Here is a 22500-nt window from a genome sequence, read left to right as displayed (position 1 = left end):
AGCTAGGGTGTAGAGAAAGAGCAACTTAACGCGAGGTAGGTCCATTCAAAAGTCTGACAGCAGCAGGGAAGAAGCTGTTCTTGAGTTGGTTGGTACGTGACCTCAGACTTTTGTATCTTTTTCCCGATGGAAGAAGTGGAAGAGAGAATGTCCGGGGTGCATGGGGTCCTTAATTGTGCTGGCTGCTTTGCCGAGGCAGTGGGAAGGGTGGATGGAATCAATGGATGGGAGGCTGTTTGCGTGATGGATTGGGCTACATTCATGACCTTTTGTAGTTCCTTGCGGTCTTGGGCAGAGCAGGAGCCCAGACCAAGCTGTGACACAGCCAGAGACAATGTTTTCTATGGGGCATCTGTAAAAGTTGGTGAGAATCGTAGCTGACATGCCAAATTTCCTTAGTCTTCTGAGAAAGTAGAGGCATTGGGTGGGGCTTTCTTAACTATAGTGTCAGCATGGGGGGGGACCAGGACAGGTTGTTGGTGATCTGGACACCTAAAAACTTGAAACTCTCGACCCTTTATACTTTGTCCCCGTTGATGTAGACAGGGGCATGTTCTCCTTTACGCTTCCTGAAGTCAATGACAATCTCCTTTGTTTTGTTGACATTGAGGGAGAGATTATTGTTGCCGCACCAGTTCACCAGATTCTCTATCTCATTCCTGTACTCTGTCCCATCATTGTTTGAGATCCGACCCACTATGGTGGTGTCGTCAGCAAACTTGAAAATCGAATTGGAGGGTGAACCTGTGTCTCACCCTCATCTTCCTGACACAAGTGGACATTTTTTGCATAAGTCCACGCTTCCATAGAATCCCAACTGAGCAGAAGGGGGCTATTCAGCCCATCGAGATTGCAACGACTCGCTGAAAGGGCATCCTGCTCTCTCCCCATAACCCCATGCATTGCCACAGCTAATCCACCTAACCTACACATCTTTGGACACTAAGGGGCAATTTAGCATGGCCAATCCACCTAACCTGCACATCTTTGGACACTAAGGGGCAATTTAGCATGGCCAATCCACCTAACCTGCACATCTTTGGGCACTAAGGGGCAATTTAGCATGGCCAATCCACCTAACCTGCACATCTTTGGACACTAAGGGGCAATTTAGCATGGCCAATCCACCTAACCTGCACATCTTTGGACACTAAGGAACAATTTAGCATGGCCAATCCACCTAACCTGCATATCTTTGGACACTAAGGGACAATTTAGCATGGCCAATCCACCTAACCTGCACATCTTTGGACACTAAGGGGCAATTTAGCATGGCCAATCCACCTAACCTGCACATCTTTGGACACTAAGGAACAATTTAGCATGGCCAATCCGCCTAACCTGCACATCTTTGGACACTAAGGGGCAATTTAGCATGGCCAATCCACCTAACCTGCACATCTTTGGACACTAAGGGGCAATTTAGCATGGCCAATCCACCTAACCTGCACATCTTTGGACACTAAGGGGCAATTTAGCATGGCCAATCCACCTAACCTGCACATCTTTGGACACTAAGGGACAATTTAGCATGGCCAATCCACCTAACCTGCACATCTTTGGACACTAAGGGACAATTTAGCATGGCCAATCCACCTAACCTGCACATCTTTGGACACTAAGGGGCAATTTAGCCGACACATCTTTGGAGTGTTGGAGAAAACAGGAGCATCTGGAGGAAACCCACACAGACAGTGGAGTGTCCAAGGGTAGAGGGACCCAGGTCCCTGGCGCTGTGAAACAGCACTGTGCCACCACACTAAATGGTGAGTCTTTGTCTTTCATTCAACTCAAAGCACCTTCTTGCAAGGCTAATAGTTTATAGCCCATTGCCATTTACCCTTCAGCAGGTGGGTGAGCTTTGTTTAGAAGGGGTGCGGTTAAGGTTTGAACTTTGATCTGGTAGCGATGAAGAGATGGTGATACGTTTCTAAAATTGGAGAAGCTGGGGTTGTTGTGCTTGGAGAGGAGAGACAGCCGCGAGAGAGACAATCTAAATGTTCAGAGCAAAGTGAAAGGCTCGAGAAGGAGCGAGCACAGGTTTAAAGTAATTGACCAGAGAAGTAAAAGCAACACACAAGATTAAAAAACATTTTCACACGGCGAGTGGTTCAGGTCTGGAACTGACTGCCTGAGAGTGAGGGGGCGGCCAGATCAATCGAGGAACTGAAAAGGGAATTAGACTGTAATCTGTAAAGGAAGAAGGTGCAGGCGTATGGGGAGATGGCAGGAGAACGGCACTTAGTAAATTGTCCATGCGACAGCCAGTACAGAAGTGATGGGCTGCACGGTTAGCACAGTGGTTAGCACTGCTGCTTCACAGCGCCAGGGATCCGGGTTCGATTCCCAGCTCGGGTCACCATCTGTGGGGAGTCTGCACGTTCTCCCCATGTCTGCGTGGGTTTCCTCCAGGTGCTCTGGTTTCCTCCCACAGTCCGAAAGATGTGCTGGTTAGGGTGCATTGACCCGAACAGGCACCGGAGTGTGGCGACTAGGGGAATTTCACAGTAACTTCATTGCAGTGTTAACGTAAGCTTACTTGTGACGAATAAATAAACTTTATATTGAATATTATAAAGAGGTGATCAGATATTCTACTGTCGGCAATTGTCTGCATGGAGTGATTTGATTTGATTTATTATTGCCACACATATTGGTATGCGGTGAAAAGTATTATTTCTTGCGCGCTATACAGAGCATACTGTTCATAGAGAAGGAAAGGAGAGGGTGCAGAATGTAGGGTTACAGTCATAGCTAGGGTGTAGAGAAAGATCAACTTAATCAAGGTAGGTCCATTCGAAAATCTGACGGCAGCAGAGAAGAAGCTGTTCTTGAGTCGGTTGGTACGTGACCTCAGACTTTTGTATCTTTTTCCCAATAGAAGAAGGTGGAAGAGGGAATGTCCGGGGTGTGTGGGGTCCTTAATTATGCTGGCTGCTTTCCCAAGGCAGTGGGAAATGTAGACAGAGTCAATGGATGGGAGGCTGGTTTGCGTGATGGATTGGGCTACGTTCACAACCCTTTGTCGTTCTTCGCAGTCTTGGGCAGAGCAGGAGCCCAGACCAAGCTGTGATACAACCGGTGCATCTGTAAAAGTTGGTGAGAGTCGTAGCGGACATGCCAAATTTCCTTAGCCTCCTGAAAACGTAGAGGCGTTTGGTGGCTTTCTTAACCACATGGTCAGCGTGGAGGGATCAGGACAGGTTATTGGTGATCTGGACACCTAGAAACTTGAAATGAGATGTATTTGCTAATTAATCAACCCACGCTTAGCTGCTGTGCAGTGTTTTGCGACAAGCAAGAACAGACTGCTGCTGCATTGTCTAAGGAATTGTGAGCAGCTTTGAACACTGTGTTCTGAGAGAGGGAGTGCCTGAACCTCCTCCTTCTAACCCAGGAGCACCAGAGGCAGTTTCTTGGCACCCTGTACATTTAGCCCAGTGAACTGGACACAAGAGCTTCAGATTATGAAGGGGTTTGATAGTGGTTCAGCCAAAACCAGGGGCTGTTAATCCAATAGACACCAGCAAGGGGGTATGTTCCAGAGTGTGATTGGATTGTGGAACTCGCTGCCGCAGACAGTAGATGAGGATTTAAGGGGAATCGCAGTAAATTGGTGAAGGAGAAAGGAATTGTTGACAGGGTGAGGTGTGGGAAATAGGCTCATGAGAAGTTTAAACTTCACCGGCTGTTTGTTCACTTGCTGCTAATCTCTCTAATCTCGATCTTCACTGAGCTGTACTGTGACAACAGCTGCAATTACCCAGTAAGCTATTAAAGCAATAACAAACTGTATCTGCAACTACATTCTACACCGTTTTTTTAATGTGACTTATCCACACAAACTTATCAGATGTAGGTAAAGTGTGTGGTGTGTGTGAGTGAGTCTGTGTGTGTGTGTGTGTATGTGTGTGTGTGAGTGTGTGTAAGTGTGTGTGTGTGAATGAGTGTGAGTGAGTGTGTGTGAGTGTGCGTGTGTATGTGTGTGTGCGCGAGTGTGTGTGCGCGAGTGTGTGTGCGCGAGTGTGTGTAAGTGTGTGTGTGTGAATGAGTGTGTATGTGTGTGTGAGTGTGTGTATGTGTGTGTGAGTGTGTGTATGTGTGTGTGTGTGAGAGAGAGCGTGTGTGTATGTGTGAGTGTGTGTATGTGTGTGTGTGTTTTTGAGTGTGTGTGTATGTGTGTGTGTGTGTGTGTGTGTGTATGTGAGTGACTGTGTGTGTGCGTGTATGTGTGAGCGTGTGTGTGGTTGTATGTGTGTGTGTAAGCAGGTAAACAGAGGATTCAGTCAGTGTGAAATAAATGAGGGAGGTAATTGAATGAAGAAGCCATGGGGCAGATGTAGGATTTACAGAAAGAGTAATGATGATTCCTGCAGAGACTGGCATTAAGAAGTTGTGGCCAATGATTGTGGTTCATTTAGTGGTGACAGTAAACAATGCTACTCAGACACACAGCACAGAACTCAGGAATAATGGCCCCTGTTAATATACAAACAGGGCGCCGGACACAGACTACAGCTCACTCTCTGTGCCAGCCAGATCATCCAACCCTCCCTTGCCTGGATTCCAGCCTGGTTGCCAGGAATCTCTTGTCCCTATTCATCTCCCTCTGGCTCTCATTGTGTCACTGCAGCCTGGGAAATCAAGCTTCAAATGCTCGGAAGCGAGTGACAGGAATGCTAATCCTTTCACTCGCTTGTGTGCTGTGACCTGAAACTGGGAGACTGAGCAGCGTGACCTCCCCCCTCTGCGTTCATCTCTCCCAGCCTAGCAACCATTATCCTCCACAGGAGAACCCGCTCGGCGGGCAATTAGATATTCCCAGCTGTCTCTCTGTCGGGAACAAAGGCACGGAGAAAGAAACGGCTGGAAATCCCGGATTGAAAAACAACCGCAAACCAAAAATGAAAGGGGGCCTAGGCCACTGGGCAGTCAGCATCTACCAGAGAACAGGACGTTTAATCTCCGCTGCGGCACAGGTTAACACCCCCAGCCCAGACTGTGGAACTGTGCACTGTGTTCTCTTCCAGCTGACATGATATTCCGAGATCCTAAGATTGCCAACACTTCCAGGATCAACCTGGAGACTCCAGGAATTTAGGATCAATCTTCACATTTAAGTTTAAGCTTAATTATTACCTAAACATAGAACATAGAACACTACAGCACAAACAGGCCCTTCAGCCCACAAGTTGCGCCGATCATATCCATACCTACCAGGCCATAGAACTATCTGTAACTCCCAATCCCATTAAATCCCATGTACTCATCCAGAAATCTTTTAAAAGACCCCAGTGAGGTCCCCTCTACCACCACCGACGGCAGCCGATTCTACTCACTCACCACCCTCTGAGTGAAAAACTTACCCCTAACGTCTCCTCTGTACTTGCTCCCCAGCACCTTAAACCTGTGTCCTCTCGTAGCGACCATTTCAGCCCGGGGAAATAGCCTCCGAGAATCCACCCTATCTATACCTCTCAACATTTTATAAACCTCTATCAGGTTCGCCTCTCAACCTTCGTCTCTCCGGGGAGAAGAGCCCTAGCTCCCTCAATCTATCTTCATAAGGCATGCCTCCCAATCCAGGCAACCTCCTCTGCACCCTCTGAATAGCCTCCACATCCTTCCTGTAGTGAGGTGACCAGAACTGCGCACAGTACTCCAAGTGGGGTCTGACCAGGGTCTTATAAAGTTGCAGCATTACCTCCTGACTCCTAAACTCAATCCCTCGATGTTGAGCGGATTCAAGAGGGCTGGATATAACACTTGGGACGAATGGGATCAAAGGTTATGGGAGAAAGCAGGATTAGGCTATTGAGTTGGATGATCAGCTATGATCGTGATGAGTAGCAGAGCAGGCTCGAAGGGCAGAATGGCCTCCTCCTGCTCCTATCTTCTTTGTTTATTTATTTATTAGTGTCACAGGTAAGGCTTACATTCACACCTCAATGAAGTTACTGTGAAAATCCCCTAGTCGCCACGCTCCTGTTCGGGTACACTGAGGGAGAATTTAGCACAGCCAATGTACCCTAACCAGCACGTCTTTCAGGACTGTGGGAGGAAACCGGAGCACTCAGAGGAAACCCACACAGACACGGGGAGAATGTGCAAACTTCACACAGACAGTGACCCAAGCCGGGAATCGAACCCGGGTCCCTGGGTCACTGTGTCACCATGCCACACACACATGCCCACCATGGGAATCGGAGCAGGCAAGGGGCAGACAATGAGAAAGCCCATTGATCTGGGCGGGGTTTTATGGTTTTATAGAATCATAGAATCGTACAGTGCAGAAGGAGGCCATTCGGCCCAAGTCGAGAGAGGCCGTAAAATCCCACCCAATATTTCTCTTATCATTTTACTTGAATATTTCTACTTAGCAGATATAAAACTATTGGAAATGAGGAGAGAGGTTGTTTGGGTGATTGTCAAGCATCAGGGTGGCACAGTGGTTAGCGCTGCTGCCTCACAGCGTCAGGGACCCGGGTTCGATTCCCGGCCTCGGGTCACTGTCTGTGTGGAGTTTCTCCCCATACCTGCATGGGTTTCCTTCGGGTGCTCCAATTTCCTTCCACACTCCAAAAGATGTGCAGGTTAGGTGGATTGGCCATGTTGTATTGCCCCTTAGCATCTGTGGGGGGGCTAGCTAGGGTAAATGAATGGGGTTACAGGGATGGGTGGGATTGTTGTTGGTGCAGACTCGCTGGGCTGAATGGCCTCCTCCTGCACTCCAAACCTGCACCCATCATGATGCCTGCCGAAATTGAATAGATGGGAAGGTTCCTGAGCCGATTGTTAGCCGGTTAAACCGAGCTCTGAACATTCCTCCCGTGGTCCTGGCCCTGGACTTGAACCCGGAGCTTCTGGTCTGCTCCCAAGAACTCCCACACAGACGCAAATGGTACAACGTGAATGAAGTGCGGGGGGAATTCCTGGCTGCTATTTCCCACTCAGCCAGCATGGCCAACACACGCGGCCATGTTTGTATTACTGTTCTGTGGGATCCTGCTGTGCACCAATTTTGGACATCACGCGTTGCAGCAGAACTGGAACGAGGGCAAAAGAGATTGACCTGTCGCAGGAGGGCTATTGGCGAGGCCACTCACGGGACGTTCTCTATACTACCCCACCGTCATCAGTCAGAGCATTGAGTACAGGGGGGTTGGGACGTTGTGTCACAACTGGATAAGACATTGGTAAGGCCACATTTGGAGTACTGCATACAATTCCTGCTAAAGGAAGGACGTTATTAAACTGGAAAGGTTGCAAAATAGATTTACAAGGGACGGGAAGATTTGAGTTATAAGGAGGGGCTGGATAGGCTGGGAATTTTTTCCCTGGAGTGTAGGAGGATGGGGGGGGCCTTATATAGGGTTATAAAATCATGAGGGGCATGGGTAAAGTGAATAGCCAAGGTCTTTCTCCCCAGGGTAGGGGAGTCCAAAACTAGAGGGCAGAGGTTTTAAGGTGAGAGGGGAGAGATTTAAAAGAGACCTGAGGGGCACATATCGGTACATGGAATCAGCCCACAGAGGAGGTGGTAGAGGCGGGTACAATTAATTACAACATTTAAAAGACATTTGGACAGGTACATGGATGGGAAAGGTTCAGAGGGATTAGGCCAAACGCGGGACTAGTTCAGTTTAGGAATCCTGGTCGGCATGGACGGGTTGGGCCGAAGGGCCCGTTTCCATGACTCAACAGGCGGGATTTTCAGGCCTCGCTCATTCCGAAACCGGAAAATCCCAGCCGGTGTCAACGGACCTTTCCGGCCCCTCGCCCGCTCCAATTCCAGTGGCGGGCGGGATGGTAAAATTCCGGCCTAAAATCCCGAATATCTACTCAATAAATTCATTAAAATGTAGTTACTACTTATTCCTAGCTGGTCCATTTGCCAGGGCATTGCTGCTTTGGGGAAGGATTTCTCTGGGGTGGGAGGTTGGAGGCCCCTTCCCCCTTCCCTCCCCTCCCTCCACAGAGCGAGTGGGCAATCGCTATCAGTGGGGCTCAGAGCCTATCCCCAGAGTCCTCCTGCTCCACCCAGTCCATCCCTGCCTTGCCATCGTGTTGTGTTGGGCTCTATCTGACCCAGTGTGCTGTGCTGATAGAAGGCCGGGATCCTGGCCTTGAGCCCAGAGATAGTCTTGCTGCTCGATCGGACTTGCCTATCGGAAACTCACAAACCCGCCTTTCTCAACCCACGGCCACCCTTCGCCGTCGATAAACTGCCGGTCGTGACTGCCTATCTCCGAACTAGAATTAGCATTTCTAGGAACCAGTCAGAGCGACACCCTTCAGTGCATCTCCAGGGCTGAATTCAGTGCGCCGTCGCTACGTGGGGAACTGTACGCGACTCAGCAGAGAGCGCTCTTAACTCTGAGCACAATGTTCCTCGTTCAAAACTCACCTCCGGGGAATTTTTTCTTTGTTTGCTTGCTCAACGGAAAGATATTTTGATCATAACCAATCACCAAATTTGTTATAAGAACATAAGAAATAGGAGGAGGAGTAGGCTATCTAGCCCCTTGAGCCTGCCCCGCCATTCAATAAGATCATGGCTGATCTGATAGTGGATCAGTTCCACTTTCCCGCTTTCTCCCCATAACCCTTAATTCCCTTGTCTATCAGAAACCTATCAACCCGTGTCTTAAATATATTTAGCGAGGCAGCCTCCACCACTTCAACGGGCAGAGAAGTCCAGAGATTCACCACCCTTTGAGTGAAGAAGTTCCTCCTCATCTCCGTTCTAAAGTGCCTCCCCCCCTTATTTTGAGACTGTGCCCCCTAGTTATCCTGATCCTGCCTTCCCCACCCTCCCCCCTAGATCCCATAGCCCACCCCCAGATCCTAATAGGTGGCATCAGGCACCCGGGTTCGATTCCCAGCTCGGATCACTGACTGTGCGGGATCTGCATGTTCTCCCCGTGTCTGCGTGGGTTTCCTCCGGGTGCTCCGGTTTCCTCCTACATTCTGAAAGACGTGCAGGTTAGGGTGCATTGGCTATACTGAATTCTCCCTCAGTGTACCTGAACAGGCGCCGGAATGTGGTGACTCGGGGATTTTCACAGTAACTTCATTGCAGTGTTAATGTAAGCCTACTTGCGACACTGATAAATAAACTTTAAAATATCCCTTGATCCATTTAGCCCCAAGAAGTTTGGCCTCAGCTACTTTCTGTGGGAGTGAATTCCACACATTCCCCACCCTCTGGGTGAAGAAATTTCTCCTCGCCTCAGCTCTAAAAGGTTTACCCCTTATCCTCAAACTATGACCCCCTCGTTCTGGGCTCCCCCCACCATCGGGAACATTCCTTCTGAATCTACCCTGTCTAATCCTGTTAGAATTTTATCAGTTTTTGTGAAATCCCCTCTCACTCCCGTGAATATAATCCTAATCGACTTAATCTCTCCTCATGTGACAGACCCACCATCCCAGGAATCATCCTGGTAAACCTTCGCTGTGCTCCCTCTATAGCAAGGACATCCCTCCTCAGATAAGGACACCAAAACCTCACACAATACTCTAGGTGTGGCCTCACCAACGCCCTGTACAATTGCAGCAAAACTTTGATATTTGATTTAATTTATTATTGTCACATGTATTAACATGCTGTGGAAAATATTGTTCCTTGTGTGCTACACAGACAAAACATTCCGTTCATAGAGAAGGAAAGGAGAGAGTGCAGAATGTAGTGTTACAGTCATAGCTAGGGTGTAGAGAAAGATCAACTTAATGCGAGGTAGGTCCATTCAAAAGTCTGACAGCAGCAGAGAAGAAGCTGTTCTTGAGTCGGTTGGTACGTGACCTCAGACTTTTGTATCTTTTTCCCAATGGGAGAAGGTGGAAGAGGGAATGTCCGGGGTGCGTTGGGTTAATTATGTTGGCTGCTTTGCCGAGGCAGCGGGAAGTGTAGGCAGAGTCAATGGGTGGGAGGCTGGTTTGCCTGATGGATTGGGCTACATTCACAACCTTTTGTGGTTCCTTGCGATCTTGGGCAGAGCAGGAGCCCATACCAAGCTGTGATCCAACCAGAAAGAATGCTTTCTACGGCGCATCTGTGAAAGTTGATGAGAATCGGAGCGGACATGCCAAATTTCCTTAGTCCTCTGAGAAAGTGGAGGCGTTGGTGGGGCTTTCATCCCTATCTTTACACTCAAATCTTCTCACTATGAAGGCCAATGTAATACTTGCCTTCTTTACTGTGGGTTTTGTTGGGTTTTTTCTGTTGTTCGCACACTCTGGAAACCTGTGACAGAGGGGGGTTGGTGGTGGTGGTGGTGGGGGCGGGGGGGGGGACTGTTTACTGTCAACGGGACTGGATGATTCCATTGGCGGGACTGGAAGGGAAATTTCAGCTTCTTTCTCGGCAGAGTTTAAAAGCAGCATTCTGGCCATCCCATGAGATTCCCCGCCCAGTAATTTAGCTTGGAATTATTCCACCAATATTTGCTGCTTCTTATAGTTCAGTGGAGAAGGAGGCGGGGGGGGGGGAGGATTGTGACAAATAAAGAGGAAGCCTTTATTCGAAGCACTTCTCTATTTTATACTGAAAATACATACAACCACAAAAATAGCATGCAGCACGTCAGATCTCCTGGGATTGCTCCTGGGATGTTTGCTATTCACCACGCCCTGTCTACAAATAGAAAAATTTATCAGAAAAAGCATCCAGCCTTTAAGCCCAACCTACAAGACCCTTCCTTAGAAGAGTCAGCACACCCTCGCACCATCTCTTAGCTAACAGCACGCAGGGTGAGCTGGTGTTGGTGGTTAGATTGGGAAAGACGTGAGACTTCTTAACTGGGGGATAGGGGCGGCAGAGTGGTTAGCGCTGCTGCCTCACAGCATCAGGTACCCGGTTCGATTCCCGGCTTTGGGTCACTGCCTGTCTCCCCGCGTTGGCGTGGGTTTCCCCCGGTTTCCTCACACAATCCAGAAGACGTGCTGTTTAAGTGGATTGGCCGTGCTAAATTGCCCCTTAGTGTCCAAAGACGCGTAGGTTAGGTGGATTGGCCAAGCTAAATTGCCCCTCAGTGTCCAAAGATGTGTAGGTTAGGTGGATTGGCCATGCTAAATTGCCCCTTAGTCTCCAAAGATGTGCAGGTTAGGTGGATTGGCCAAGCTAAATTGCCCCTTAGTGTCCAAAGATGTGTAGGTTTGGTGGATTGGCCATGCTAAATTGCCCCTTAGTGTCCAAAGACGTGCAAGTTAGGTGGATTGGCCATGCTAAATTGCCCCTTAGTGTCCAAAGATGTGTAGGTTAGGTGGATTGGCCATGCTAAATTGCCCCTTAGTGTCCAAAGATGTGCAGGTTAGGTGGATTGGCCATGCTAAATTGTCCCTTAGTGTCCAAAGATGTGTAGGTTAGGTGGATTGGCCATGCTAAATTGCCCCTTAGTGTCCAAAGATGTGCAGGTTAGGTGGATTGGCCATGCTAAATTGCCCTTTAGTGTCCAAAGATCTGCAGGTTAGGTGGATTGGCCATGCTAAATTGCCCCTTAGTGTCCAAAGACATGCAGGCTAGGGCGCATTGGCTGTACTAAATTTCTCCCTCTGTGTACCCGAACAGGCGCCGGAGTGTGGCAACTGGGAGATTCTCACAGTAACTTCATCGCAGTGTCAATGTAAGCCGACTTGTCACGATGATAATTAAACTTTTGAAAAAAACCTGCCCCTGGGTCTGGACAAACTCACCGTGAACAAGTCCAGGTAACTGAGGGTAAATGCAGCATTCTGCCCTCTACACTTACACTCGCAGCCGGGTATCCCTGGACAGGGAGCATGTGGAATCCACGGGCATCATCGAGACCTTCCATGCCCGCTGGGCACCGCAGGGGCTGGGCTGTGTGATTGACCCTTTCAATCACATTTTGCTTTGATGTTTTTAAGTTTCCTTCACACTTTCTATTTGCTTGGGACAGTTCTCCTTTTTAATGGGCTGCCCCTTTTAATTTGCCCCCCAGTTTATTTGATTTAGTTTATTAATTTTGCCAAAAATAATGAAGTCTCATTCTTTCAACTTTTCATTGTTCTTGAAGGTTTTCAAAACAAACTAAATAACACGCTTTCTTACTGGCTTCTTTTTAATCCCTCTGCCACGATTCAATTTCTTTCCTGTTCATTATTTCACTTTCTGCATCTGATTAAACATTATTCTCAGAGATGTGATGTGATTTGATTTATTCTTGTCGCACGTGTTAACATACGGTGAAAAGTGTGGTTTCTTGCGTGCTATACAGACAAAGCATACCGTTCATAGAGAAGGAAATGAGAGAGCGCAGAATGTAGTGTTACAGTCACAGCTAGGGTGTAGAGAAACTTAATGCGAGGTAGGTCCATTCAAAAGTCTGACAGCAGCAGGGAAGAAGCTGTTTTTGAGTTGGTTGGTACGTGACCTCAGACTTTGGTATCTTTTTCCCAACAGGAGAAGGTGAAAGAGAGAAAATCTGAGATGCGTGGAGTTCTTGATTATGTTGATTGCTTTTCCCAAGGCTGCGGGAAGTGCAGACGGAGTCAATGGATGGGAGGCTGGTTTGCGTGATGGACTGCGGTTAGCACAGCCGCCTCTCAGCGCCAGGGACTTGGGTTCGATTCCGATCTCGGGTCACTGTCTGTGTGGAGTTTGCACGTTCCGCACCCCCCCCCCCCCCCCCCCCCCCCCCCCCCCGCCCCGTGTCTGTGTGGGTTTCCTCCGGGTGCTCTGGTTTCCTCCCACATTCCGAAAGACGTGCTGGTTAGGGTGGATTGGCCGGGCTAAATTGGCCCTTAGCGTCAGAGGGTTTAGCCAGGGGAAATGCATGGGGTTAGGGGTGATGTGGAGATGCCGGCGTTGGACTGGGGTAAACACAGCAAGAAGTCTGACAACACCGGGTTTAAGTCCAACCGATTTATTTTGATACTATATTCTGTTGTCAGACATCTTACTGGGGTTAGGGGGGACAGGGCCTGGATGGGATTGTGGTCGGTGCAGACTTGATGAAACAAATAGACCCTAGCTATGACTGTAACACTACATTCTGCACTGTAGAGATTCTGTACATGCTTGCTGTTTTGGACTCTGTTCATTGAAGCCTCTACAATCTGATTGATTGAGATACGCCCGCTTGCTTACCTTGTGCACTAAGCTCCCAGACATCCCGTGGAGGGCTGAATGGCAGACAGCAAGTTGTCCCCAAGGGGTCAACGCATGTGCGCAACCCTAACAAGTGCCTGGCACTGTGTGTTTATTCATTTCTCAGTGTCGACACCAGCCTATATAACCTTCAGCGTAAGTCATATCCCTGTCTAAATAAAGGAAACGTGGTGTTACACACATCAAAAGCTTTACTGCTCACACATTAGAATTTAATTACGCCGTGAAATTATACAGGAATGGAAAACAGTCTCATGATTAGACCTTATCTGGTCACACATCTGCAAACTTGTGTTATTAGCAGCAGCAGTGATATGTGAGTTTGTTTCATTGTTCAGCTTATCGGCACCTCCCAAAGTTATTTTAAGTTTAAATTCTTGTAAGTCTGATGCAGATAGGAACCCATTGTGCTCATACGGCAGGTAGCTTGCTGTATTAGTCAGTGAGTGAGGCAAACCCAGCTCACTCTATGAAGGACAGACCCCTGAGATGTTACAACCCATTGCTGAGTGACTGTATTCCAGACTACTGTAACCCCATTGTTGTAGCACTGGCGAAGTTCATCGCAGTCACAATACATCGCGCCGTGACTAACTCAACAACACTGCAAAGCCATTGTTCCTGCATGCCACTGCTCCCGGGAGTCACAGTCCATTGCCGTCTGACTAACCCAACAAGTAAAGGCTTGCTTTGAAGATTAAAAACTGGCAATAATCTCACGCCTCACGTGACCCCAAGAACTGCTGAACTGTAAGTGTTTTCGAAAGTGTAGTCAGTGTTATAATGTTGGGAAAACGCAACTGGCAATCTGTGCACAGCACGATCCCAGCCAGGCGATAAGAACCCAGATCACCTGTTTCTGCGCCTTTCTTTTAAGTTTAAATTTATTTATTAGTGCCACAAGCAAGAGTTACATTAACACCGCGATGAAGTTACTGTGATAATCCCCCACTCCGGCGCCTGTTCGCATACATTGAGGGAGAGTTTAGCACAGCCAGCATGTCTTTGGACACTAAGGGACAATTTAGCCCGGGGAGGGTGGGTGAACAGCCGGAGAGTTCTGGCCAGTTTGTATGCGTACCCGAGCCACTCCCTATCTGAATGCTGAACACTCCGTCCCCCCAGAGGAGAGTGGGGTAAATGCCTCTTTAAGGGCAACAATCACCTGATGACCAATCGGGACGCAAAGTGGGGATTCACCCCCCCGGGGGAGGAGGTCACCTCGGACAGAGGTCTATTAGAGAGAGAGCAGAAGGAGGCCATTCAGCCCATTGAGTCTGCACCGACCCACAATCGCAACCAGGCCCTATTCCCACAACCCCACATATTTACTCTGCTAATCCCCCCTGACACTGAGGGTCAATTTAGCACGCCCAATCAACCTAACCCGCGCATCTTTGGAGTGTGGGAGGAAACCGGAGCACCCGGAGGAAACCCACGCAGACACGGGGAGAATGTGTCAACTCCACACAGGCAGTGAGTCGAGGCCGGATTTGAACCCGGGTCCCTGGCGCTGTGAGGCAGCGGTGCTATCCACTGTACCACCTCACCCATCAAAGATGACTTGAAATTCACTGAGGAAGTCTTTGAACATGTAGCACTGCAGTGGGGGGTAATCCTGGGTCATCGCCAACTCTCTGTTCATCCTTTTTTTATATTGTTTTAGTGCAATAATTAGAATAGTGAAAGATAATGGGGAACTGGCCCAAAGAACAAAGAGTGGCAATATACTGAACATCGTAAAAGTATACATTGTCCAGGCATCTCCAGCCAATGGCAACAGTAGAACATATCTCAATATTTTATGCATTGCACTGACCTTTGTACATTAACCTTGTGTGGTTGTTGACTCGTCAACTTCAGAACAAGCCTTCTCCCAGAGTTCAAAATGCAAATCGAGTGTAAATTATTTACCGTAGCTGAATTATTTAGATAAACTTTCTCATTGTAATAATAGCAGACTCGCTGGACCAAATGGCCTCTCAGGGCCTCCTTCTTCTTAGACTCTGCAGTTGTTCACATCTAAACACTGCCACTCTCATCATCAAAGCAATCTGGGACTTCCTGAACTCTCATCACTGTTGGTCGGTACTTTCTCCCCACGCTGAGCTCAGAGGGAGATTATAATAAGATCACCCGCTTGACACAGCTGGCACCTGATGATCTGGGTGGATAACCCATTGACATTGTGCCAACTGACAGGCTCTGAGTCACCACGCTTCTGCTCACTGGCTGGTCTTGGTGCGTTTGTAGAAAAACGGTGCAGCCGAAACAAAGACTTAGACAGGCCTCGCGTACACAATCAACTCTAAAACGTGATTTAAAAATAAAAGTCATGGCAGCGTTAAAGAGAGTCTTTCTGTGTGAGAGTCTTTAAGGTCCATGATTCAGAGCCAGCAGCTGTGGGCTCGAATCCCACACCCCAAGACTTGATGGTCAGATGCGGCCAAATAAGTTTGAAGCAACAACCGGCAAAATCCTCCCAACACACGCCAGTGCCAGGCGGTAGAAGCGGGAGACCTTCCTGCTAAGCCATGTGGTGGAAAGAACAGGACAGTCGCTCTCCCTGACTACACGTTAGAACACGCCTGTTGCCCCAGCGACTCCGACTCCCCGAGCATTCTCTAACAATGGACGGCACGGCGGTTAGCAACCGCCGCCTCACAGCGCCAGGGACACCGGTTCGATTCCCGGCCTGGGTCACTGACTTTGCGGAGGCTGCACATTCTCCCTGTCTCTGCGTGGGTTTCCTTCGGGTGCTCCGGTTTCCTCCCACAGTCCGAAAGGCAGGGAACAACAGGAGCAGGCCCTTCGACCCTCTAAGCCTGTACTGATCAGGCTGCCCGACTGAACTAAAACCCCCTACCCTTCCCAGGACCATATCCCTCTATTCCCATCCTATTCATGTCCCTTAACAGTCACTATCGTACCTGCAAACATGCTGGTCAGGGTGCATTGGCCGTGCTAAATTCTCCCTCAGTGTACCCGAACAGGCGCCGGAGCGTGGCAACTAGGGGATTTTCACAGTAGCTTCATTGCAGTGTTAATATAAGCTGATTTGTGACACTAACAAATAAGCTTAACAAGATGCACTCTGTTAATAACTACCCAGCTAATTGTTGGCCTGTAGTGTATTTTTGCTAACCTTTCCTGCATTCACTTATCTCTTTCCTTCTTGAATACTTCCCCCATATCGGTGAGTTACAGTCCCCAACTTCAATACTCACCAAGCTGTCACGGACCAAAGTCTCCACCACACAGAGAGCAGCAGTTCAAGAAGTCAGCCCAATTCCTACTTCATCCCCTGTTTGTATCAATGGGGATGAAGAAGAGACGGTCGAAAGCTTCAAGTTTTTAGGTCCCCAAATCACCAGCAACCTGCCCTGGTTCCCCCCCCATGCTGACACTATAATTAAGTAAGTCCACCAACGCCTTCACTTTCTCAAAAGGCTAAGGAAATTTGGCACGCCCACTACAACTCTCACCAACTTTTACACATGCATCGTAGAAAGCATTCTTTCTGGTTGTATCACAGCTTGGTATGGGCTCCTGCTCTGCTCAAGACTGCAAGGAACTACAAAAGGGTTGTGAATGTAGCCCAATCCATCATACAAACCAGCCTCCCATCCATTGACTCTGTCTACACTTCCCGCTGCCTTGGGAAAACAGCCAGCACAATTAAGGACCCCGTGCACCCCGGACATTCTCTCTTCCACCTTCTTCCATTGGGTAAAAGATACAAAAGTCTGAGGTCACGTACCAACTGACTCAAGAACAGCTTCTTCCCTGCTGCTGTCAGACTTTTGAATGGACCTACCTCGCGTTAAGCTGATCTTTCTCTACACCCTAGCTACGACAGTAACACTACATTCTGCACCCTCTCCTTTCCTTCTCTATGAACGGTATGCTCTGTCTGTATCGCGTGCAAGAAACAATACATGTGACAAAAATAAATTGAATCAATATCACCTTCTCAGGAACAGTGAGGCCTGGGCCTAGGAACGCCCAAAAATTCTTTCTGTTGTTAGAACTCACTTCCATTCAGGAGTTCCAGGTTCTGATAACCTTATCCAGAAAAGAAAACATTCAATTCTCCCCTTTCACCGACTTAAGTTGAAAGCTTATTAACCAGAGCATTCTCAGATAGACACAGGGAGAAGATACAGACTCTGCACAGACAGTGACCCAAACCGGGAATCGAACCCGGGGTCTCTGGCACTGTGAGGCACTGGCTCTAATCTGATCCCTTGCTGGCAGGCCTATTGATGCGTACATGCAAATTTTTAAAACATTTATTCATGGGGTCTGGGTGTCGCTAGCTAGGCCAGCAGTTGTTGTCCACCCCTAATTGCCCCTTGAGAAGGTGGTGGTGAGCTGCCTTCTTCCTGCAGCCCCTGTGGTGTAGGTACACTCATAGTGCAGTTAGGGAGAGAGTTCCAGGATCTTGACCCAGCGATAATGAAGGAATGGTGATATAATTCAAGGACGGCGAGTGGCTTGGAGGGGAACTTGTGGGTGGTGGTGTTCCCTATGCATCTACTATCCTTGTCCTTCTAGCTGGAAGTGGTCATGGGTTTGGAAGGTGCTGTCTAAGGATCTTTGGTAAGATGTTACAGAGCATCTTGTAGATGGTCCCCTTATCTGTAGAAAGATATATTGGCATTGGAGGCAATCCAGAGAAGGTTCATGCTGGGTATGGATAGATTTTCTTATGAGGAGAGATTGCATAGGTTGGGCCTGTACTCATTGGGCAGCATGGTGCCACAGTGGTTGGCACTGCTGCCTCACAGTGCCAGTGACTCGGGTTCAATTTCCAGCCTTGGATGACTGGTCAGGTTGGAGTTTGCATGTTCTCCCCATGTCTGCGTGGGTTTCCTCCAGTTGCTCCAGTTTCCTCCCACACTCCAGAGATATGCAGGTTAGGTGGATTGGTCATGCTAATGCCCATTAGAGCCTAAAGATGTGCAGGTTAGATGGATTGGCCATGCTAAATTGCCCTTTAATGCCAGGGAGATTAGCAGAGTAAATAGGTGGGGTTACAGGGATCAGGCCTAGGTGGGAATGTTGCCGGTGCAGACTCAATGGGCTGAATGGCCTCCTTCCGCGCCGTAGGGATTTTATGACTGGAGTTTAGGAGAATGAGAGGCGACCTTATTGAGACGTACAGGATTCTCAGGGGGCTTGACAGGGACAACGCTGAGAAGCTGTTTCCCCTTGTGGGAGAGGGCAGCATCTCAGAGTAAGCCAGAGATGAGGAGGAATTTCTTTACTCAGAGGGTGGTGAATCTGTAGAATCCTTTCCCACAGGGAGCTGGAGGGGCTGGGTTGTTAAGTATGTTCAAGGCTGAGACAGACAGACCTTTAATCGATAAGGGAATCGAGGGTTATGGGGATAAGGCAGGGAAGTGGAGTTGAGGAGTATCACATCAGATCAACCGTGATCTCATTGAATGTTGGAGTGTAGTCGATGGGCCGAATGGCCCACCTCTGCACTTATGTCTTATAGTCTTATCGCAGTAAAGATGATTAAGTTCACAGAAGTTTAAAGGGAATATTAGTGGGGGATTCTTCACACAGAGAGTGATGGGAGTGTGGAATGAGCTGTTGGATAAATGCGGGGTCACTTTTAACATTTCAGAAAAACTTGGACGGGTTGATGGATGAGAGGGGTGAGGAGGGAGATGGTCCAAGTGCAGGTCAGTGGGACTAGGCAAGAAAAATGGTTCAGCACAGACAGGGAGGGCCAAAAGGCCTGTTTCTGAGCTGTAATTTTCTCTGGTTTCTATGACACAAAAATTGGCGGAGTCGCGGATAGTGAAGAGGATTGTCAGGGGATACAGTAAGATAGTGACCAGTTGGAGACTTGGGTGGAGAAATGGCGCGGGGGAAAGTTTAGAGGAGATGTGCGAGGCAAGTTTTTTACACAGAGGGTGGTGAATGTCTGTAACACGCTGCCCGGGGAGATGGTGGGAACAGATGTGATAGCGGTACTTAAGGGACAACTAGACAGATATATGAATAGGGTGGGAATGGAAGGATACGGACTCTGTAAGAGCGTATGGTTTTAGTTTAGGCAGGAATCATGATTGGTGCAGGCTTGGAGGGCCAAAGGGCCTGTTTCCTGTTCTTTGTCCTTTGATTGTTTCTGATTTTTTTTTACACCTCTACATACTGTGTACAAGTGTTCAGTATTGTGTGAAAACCAGTCTTGAGTTGTACTGTCATTTCGCAATGTAGGTTTGGACGGAGGGTAGGAGGGAGAGGTGAACACAGCCCCTGCTTAGAAGCTGCAGCTTCTCAGAAGCCCTCACACTTAAACCTACCACAAAACACACAACGCTAAAGAGTGGTCGGTGGTACTAATCGAGCAAGAGGGCCTCTTCTGTAGCACGGTCATGTTCCCCAGAGCCACAGACACCAAGAGCTTAACCTAACTGAAACAAACAGGAAGCCGGATATGAGCCAATGACCTCCCTTTGAGTAGCACAGAGGTAGCAAGTACCTCCGAGTCACAAAACACACATTGGCCTTACGTTCCTGGATCAGCTGTAGCAGTTCATGAGGAAGACCCATCACCTCTCCACAGGCAACAATCAACGTCCATCTGGCTAAAGATGGCGTCACCCACAAACAAAAGTTTTGTCGAGTGGTGTTATCAAAGATTTCCCACTCTCCCTCCTCCGATCTCAGCTTCCCAAAATCCCCTTTTATTCCGATTCTCCCGCACGGACTTGCTGAGAGTCCTCTTATAAACCCTGCAGTGCAGAAAGAGACCATTCAGCCCATCGAGTCTGCACTGACAACAATCCCACCCAGGCCCTTTCCCCGTATTTACTCACTAATCCCTCTAACCTATGCATCCCAGGACACTAAGGGGCAATTTAGCTTGGCCAGTCCAGCCCTTTGAGTTTTTTGTCCACTGATTCATGGGATGTGGGCCTCACTGGGTAGGTCAGCATTCATTGACCTCGAGAAGGTGGCTGTGAGGTGCCTTCTTGAACTGCTGCAGTCCGTGTGGTGTAGGCGCACCCACTGTGCTGTTAGGATAGGGTAAAGAAGTTTCCCCTTGATTCCCTATTGGATTTATTAATGGTTATCTTTATGGCCCCTAGTTTTAGACTTTCATTACATACTTAAGTGGTTGCAGATTGCTTTAAGCGCTGATCACATGATTTGATGGTGATGTCATTAGGGTGTTGCACAGGCTGCCATTTCAGTTTGCACTCTGTGCAGGAAAATGCTCCAAGAATAAATCTGTTGTTGTTACTTTGAATCTACGCGTGCGAGCCACATCTTTTCTCTTTTTGTGTGGAACTCACAATCCCTAACATAGTCAGGACAGTACAAATTTCCCATGAGTCTTCTCTACGTCTACTCTATCAAACCCATCTTACTGACCTCTGTTAGATCACCTCTCAGGCTTCTCTTTACAAAGGGAAGGAATCCAAGACCATAGCCTTAGGCTACCGATAGAACATAGAACAGTACAGCACAGTACAGGCTCTTCGGCCCTCGATGTTGTGCCGAGCTGTGTCCAAACCCAAGATCAAGCTATCCCACTCCCTATCATTCTGGTGTGCTCCATGTGCCTATCCAATAACCGCTTGAAAGTTCCTGAAGTGTCCGACTCCACTATCACAGCAGGCAGTGCATTCCACACCCCAACCACTCTCTGAGTGAAGAATCTACCTCGGACATCCCTCCTATATCTCCCACCATGAATCTTATAGTTATGCCCCCTAGTAACAGCTACATCCACCCGAGGGAATAGTCTCTGTGCGTCCACCCTATCTATCCTCAAGGTAGGAATGGGAAAATGAACACTCTCCAAGTTGGAATGGGAACGTTACAAAGCTACATGATTCTGGCAGCTCTGTGGCAGGGGGAGGAATGTGGGGCAAAGGCACTTCCAATAACTACTCAGCAGCACAGTGGAGGTTTAAGCAATGTGGGGTGAGCTGTGTGAATCATCTCCAGGCTCCCGCCTCACTCTCCCCCCCCCGCTGTGTAAAGTTAACTCTGGGCGTGTTTGAGCGTTGTGTTCTAACAGAGACTCTTATCCTTTCCTTCCAGTGTTGTTACTCTGTGAGCTGGTGGGTCAGCACCTGGCCGCTTCCATTGCCTGCCCCCCAGGACAAGAAGCGAGGAATGGAAGCTGTGTAGGTAAGGTTACAATCATTGACACACGTAAGAACATAAGAAATAGGAGCAGGAGTCGGCCATCCAGCCCTTCGAGCCTGCCCCGCCATTCAATAAGATCATGGCTGATCTGAAGTGGATCAGTTCCACTTTCCCGCTTTCTCCCCATAACCCTTAATTCCCTTGTCTATCAGAAACCTATCTACCCGCGACTTAAATATATTTAGCGAGGCAGCCTCCACCATTTCAATGGGCAGAGAATTCCAGAGATTCACCACCCTCTGAGTGAAGAAGTTCCTCCTCAACTCTGTTCTAAACTGCACCCTCTTATTTTTGAGGCTGTGCCCTCTAGTTCTGGCTTCCTTTCTAAGCGGGAAGAATCTCTCTACCTCTACCCTATCTAGCCCCTTCATCATCTTGTAAGTCTCTATAAGATCCCCCCTCAGCCTTCTAAACTCCAACGAGTACAGGCCCAGTCTATTTAATCTCTCCTCATAAGCTACAGAGTATCTCAACAGAGAATGGATGGCATCTTCTGGCCCTTCCCACTAGGGAGATCGTCTAGCCCTGCTAAAAGTGACATCTCGCCCCCTGCAAAACCACCCCACCCCCCAACCCCCTCATTCCCCCACCCCTCCCCACAGGTAGAGAAATTGGCGAGCCACATCATCGGGACTGGAAAATCCAACCCCAAGCACTGGTGAGCAATCCCCGCCTCAGGAGAACATGCCGATTGGGAACTGGATAATCTCACCCTATAGAATGGTTAACACTTCTGCCCCACAGCGCCAGGGACCAGGGTTCAACTCACACCTCGGGTCACTGTCAATGTGGAGTCTGCCATTCTCTCTGTGTCTGTGTGGGTTTCCTCTGGGTGCTCCAGTTTCCTCCCACAGTCCAAAAGTGTGCAGGTTAGGTGGATTGACCATGCTAAATTGCCCCTTAGTGTCCAAAGTTGTGTCGCCTAGGTGGATTGGCCATGCTAAATTGCCCCTTAGTGTCCAAAGGTGTGTCACCTAGGTGGATTGGCCATGCTAAATTGCTGCCTAGTGTCTAAAGATGCGAAGGTTAGATGGATTGGGTGTGCTAAATTGCCGCTTAGTATCTAAGAGCAGTTTAGGTGGATTGGCCGTGCTAAATTGCCTCTTAGTGTCCAAAGATGCGCAGGTTAGATAAATTGGCCATGCTAAATTGCCCCTTAGTGTCCAAAGATGCGCAGGTTAGATAAA

At 48.6% G+C, this 22500-nt stretch overlaps 1 protein-coding gene across 2 annotated transcripts in view; it reads left to right on the top strand.

Moving 5' to 3' along the window:
* LOC145360918 (adhesion G protein-coupled receptor E3-like) overlaps positions 1–22500 on the top strand; it is a 68405-nt gene that overhangs the window by 7942 nt on the left and 37963 nt on the right. For both annotated transcript variants that reach the window (XM_080216423.1, XM_080216424.1), the window contains exon 2: positions 21206–21295. In XM_080216423.1, the coding sequence (XP_080072549.1) occupies positions 21206–21295 (90 nt within the window). The remainder of the gene's footprint in view (positions 1–21205; positions 21296–22500) is intronic.

This window comes from Carcharhinus amblyrhynchos, chromosome 33, assembly GCF_965287045.1.
Source record: "Carcharhinus amblyrhynchos chromosome 33, sCarAmb.v2.hapA, whole genome shotgun sequence".
NCBI lineage: Eukaryota > Metazoa > Chordata > Chondrichthyes > Carcharhiniformes > Carcharhinidae > Carcharhinus > Carcharhinus amblyrhynchos.
This window is presented reverse-complemented; position numbering and strand designations above follow the sequence as displayed.